General features: G+C 56.7%; 1 protein-coding gene across 1 annotated transcript in view; it reads left to right on the plus strand.

The window, feature by feature from the left end:
* LOC102487958 (cytochrome P450 2D17) overlaps positions 1-666 on the plus strand; it is a 6,599-nt gene extending 5,933 nt beyond the window's left edge. The window contains exons 7-8 of the mRNA XM_006150703.3: positions 33-279; positions 368-666. Of these exons, the coding sequence (XP_006150765.2) occupies positions 33-279; positions 368-546 (426 nt within the window). The 3' untranslated portion in view covers positions 547-666. The remainder of the gene's footprint in view (positions 1-32; positions 280-367) is intronic.
* Positions 667-2,689: the final 2,023 nt, after the last annotated feature.

Here is a 2,689-nt window from a genome sequence, read left to right on the forward strand (position 1 = left end):
GCAGGACCCGTGTGGGCAGTGGGTACCTGCAGAGTCCAGGTGTAGGCTGGATACAGAGTGTGGCCGTGAGCCCGTGGTGGCAGGGGTCCTGGTGCCCCCAGCCCAGAGCCCACTCAGGTCAGGCATCTCCTGCCCAGGGCACGACTCTCTTCACCAACCTGTCGTCGGTGCTGAAGGACGAGAAACTCTGGGAGAAGCCCTTCCACTTCCACCCCGCACACTTCCTGGATGCCCAGGGCCGCTTCGTGAAGCCAGAGGCCTTCATTCCATTCTCGGCAGGTGCGTGGGGTGCCAGCTCCGCAGCCCATGTGGGGCGCGGCAGGGTGGAGCCCACACCCAGGCTCATGGAGCCCCTTCCCACCTGCAGGCCGCCGCACATGCCTCGGGGAGCCCCTGGCCCGCATGGAGCTCTTCCTCTTTTTCACCTGCCTCCTGCAGCGCTTCAGCTTCTCAGTGCCCCCCGGACAGCCCCCGCCCAGCGACCACGGGCAGTACGCCTTCCTGGTGACCCCGGCCCCCTTCCAGCTCTGTGCTGTGCCGCGCTAGAGGGGGTGCAGGCCCCAGCCCGCTCCCCAAACCCGGATCCCTGATGTACAATAAACCAGGGTGGAAGCTCCCACCGGACAGCCCGGGGTCGTGCCTGGGCCCATTGTCTGCAGAGGACAATCCCGACTTCCTGCCAGGACCCTCTTTCTTGTCAGCTGGCCCCGTGGAAGATTGCGATGTGAGGATCAGAAGATGCAGCGGCCAGGTCCCATACTGTCCTCTATCTGCCCAGGTCAGCAGCTTGGCTTCTGGCATGAAGGGCAACTCAGAGCACTGACGGGAGGCAGCCCGGGCCAGGGGGCTGCCCGTGTTTATGGCCTAACCCTATCTAGCCTGCACCAGGGCAGCTGCTCTGTCAGCACCATGGCATCTGTCACTCGAACTAGGAGAAATGAGAGGGACAGGAAGTGAATTGAGAGTGATCCCCAGGACTCAGTCACTGGGCCCAAATGACCCCTGGGATGACCCTTGGTAACCCAGGAAGAGCCAGCGCCCGGGGCCTCTAGGGCACCCCAGGGTAGGACTGGCCATCTTCCTGGCCTACCAGGAATGTTGGTGCCAAGGCCTGGCATTTGAGGAGCATGATCAGGGCCAGGCCAGGTCTACAGGAGGACACGTGTGACCCCATGCGAGGTCACCATTGTCCAGGTACCCTGTGTGTGGTCCTTTCTGCTAAGCCCTGGGCAGTGACCCTTGCTGGCCTGAGCTCCCACTAAGGGCAGGACTGCTGTCCTCCTCCTGTGACCCCCCCCCACAATCAGTGGCCTGGGCTGGGCACCCAGACTGTGCCTTAGGGTTTCTCCTGAACACCTGTTTACCCGAGTCTTGGGGAGGACCCTCTAGTGCATGCAGAGACCTGACTGGGACAGACACAGACACGCAGAGCAGAACCTCCCCAGGGGTCCCTGTAGTAGCCCTGACAGCCTCCACTACCTCATGACAGGGAGACCCCCCGGCCCTCGGCCCTTAAAGACCGAGGTCTGTCCCTGGGGCGGAGTCGGAGGGCCGGCCGAGGCCCCTTCAGCCAATCCGGGGGAGCCACTGTGGTAAGAGGGCTTGGTGGCAGGACATGGAGGTACTGCAGCTGTCGGGGGGGGGACTCAACCGGCCAGAGCAGGCTGGTGTGGGTAGATGTGTGCCCCAAAGAGCAGCCGGCCCTTGGAAGCAGCAGCCCGAATTTATCATATACTTGTCACTATTGGCTCTGAGTCTTCAGGGCTTCCTCAGGAGCGGGGGCACCCAATACCACCACTGCCACCGCCCCCCACCCACCTCCCGCCTCTCCTTCTGGTTCACCTCAGAGGTCGCTAGTGTTATAGTTAAATTAGGAATATATAAGAGGACATCTACTTACAGGAGGACTCAAGTCTCTCAAAGGCTCTGAAGTCTCCAATGAAAGGAGAGGGTGTTTATAAAGGCAAAAATCACAGTCATTTTTAGGTTGACATGGTGATTATAATGGAAAAGGAGGAGTGGATGGAGAGGAACGGGAGTGGGGTTTTTATGCGAAAGCAGTTACAGAAGCCAGCTCAAGCAGGTTAATCATTTCTAAGGGCACGCTCTAAACTGTTGTTTAATGGTCTCCATGGCTCAGGGCAGGGGTCTGGTGATTGGTGACTACATTGCTAAGGAACATCTAAACGAAAAGGTTTCCGACTAGTAAGCAAAGACAGTAAGACTGTTAGTCACTATTTACTGTGGGCAAAAGGAGGAAGCAAGGAAAACGTACAGTTCAAAGAGGGAGGTGCTTCTCTATTTTTTACTGGTTTTATGAAAATTAATCAAATTATTGATTTATCTATGGAGAGTGGTTTGTGTTTTTATGTTTTGTTATATTTTGGAGGTGTAGAAAGTTTTTGTTTTTGTTTTGGAGAGGTTTTTGCTATAGGGCACGTGCACTCACCAGACAGACAGACAGAGACAGAGAGACAGAAAGTGAAAAATCACCCCCCAGGGGGAATGGTCACACCACAATCCCTTCTCCTTTCTCTTCTTGAGATCTTGGGCACGCGCGCACATGCACCCAGAGTAAGTTTAAGCCACAGGGTCTGGGACTCAAACCGCGGTCGACTACATGGGAGTCTAGTGACATAGACATTACACCAACTGCTAGTCCCCAGAAGTTTTTGTATTTGTATGTAGG

This window comes from Tupaia chinensis, unplaced genomic scaffold (assembly GCF_000334495.1).
Source record: "Tupaia chinensis unplaced genomic scaffold, TupChi_1.0 Scaffold000294_5, whole genome shotgun sequence".
NCBI classification, from domain to species: Eukaryota; Metazoa; Chordata; class Mammalia; order Scandentia; family Tupaiidae; genus Tupaia; species Tupaia belangeri.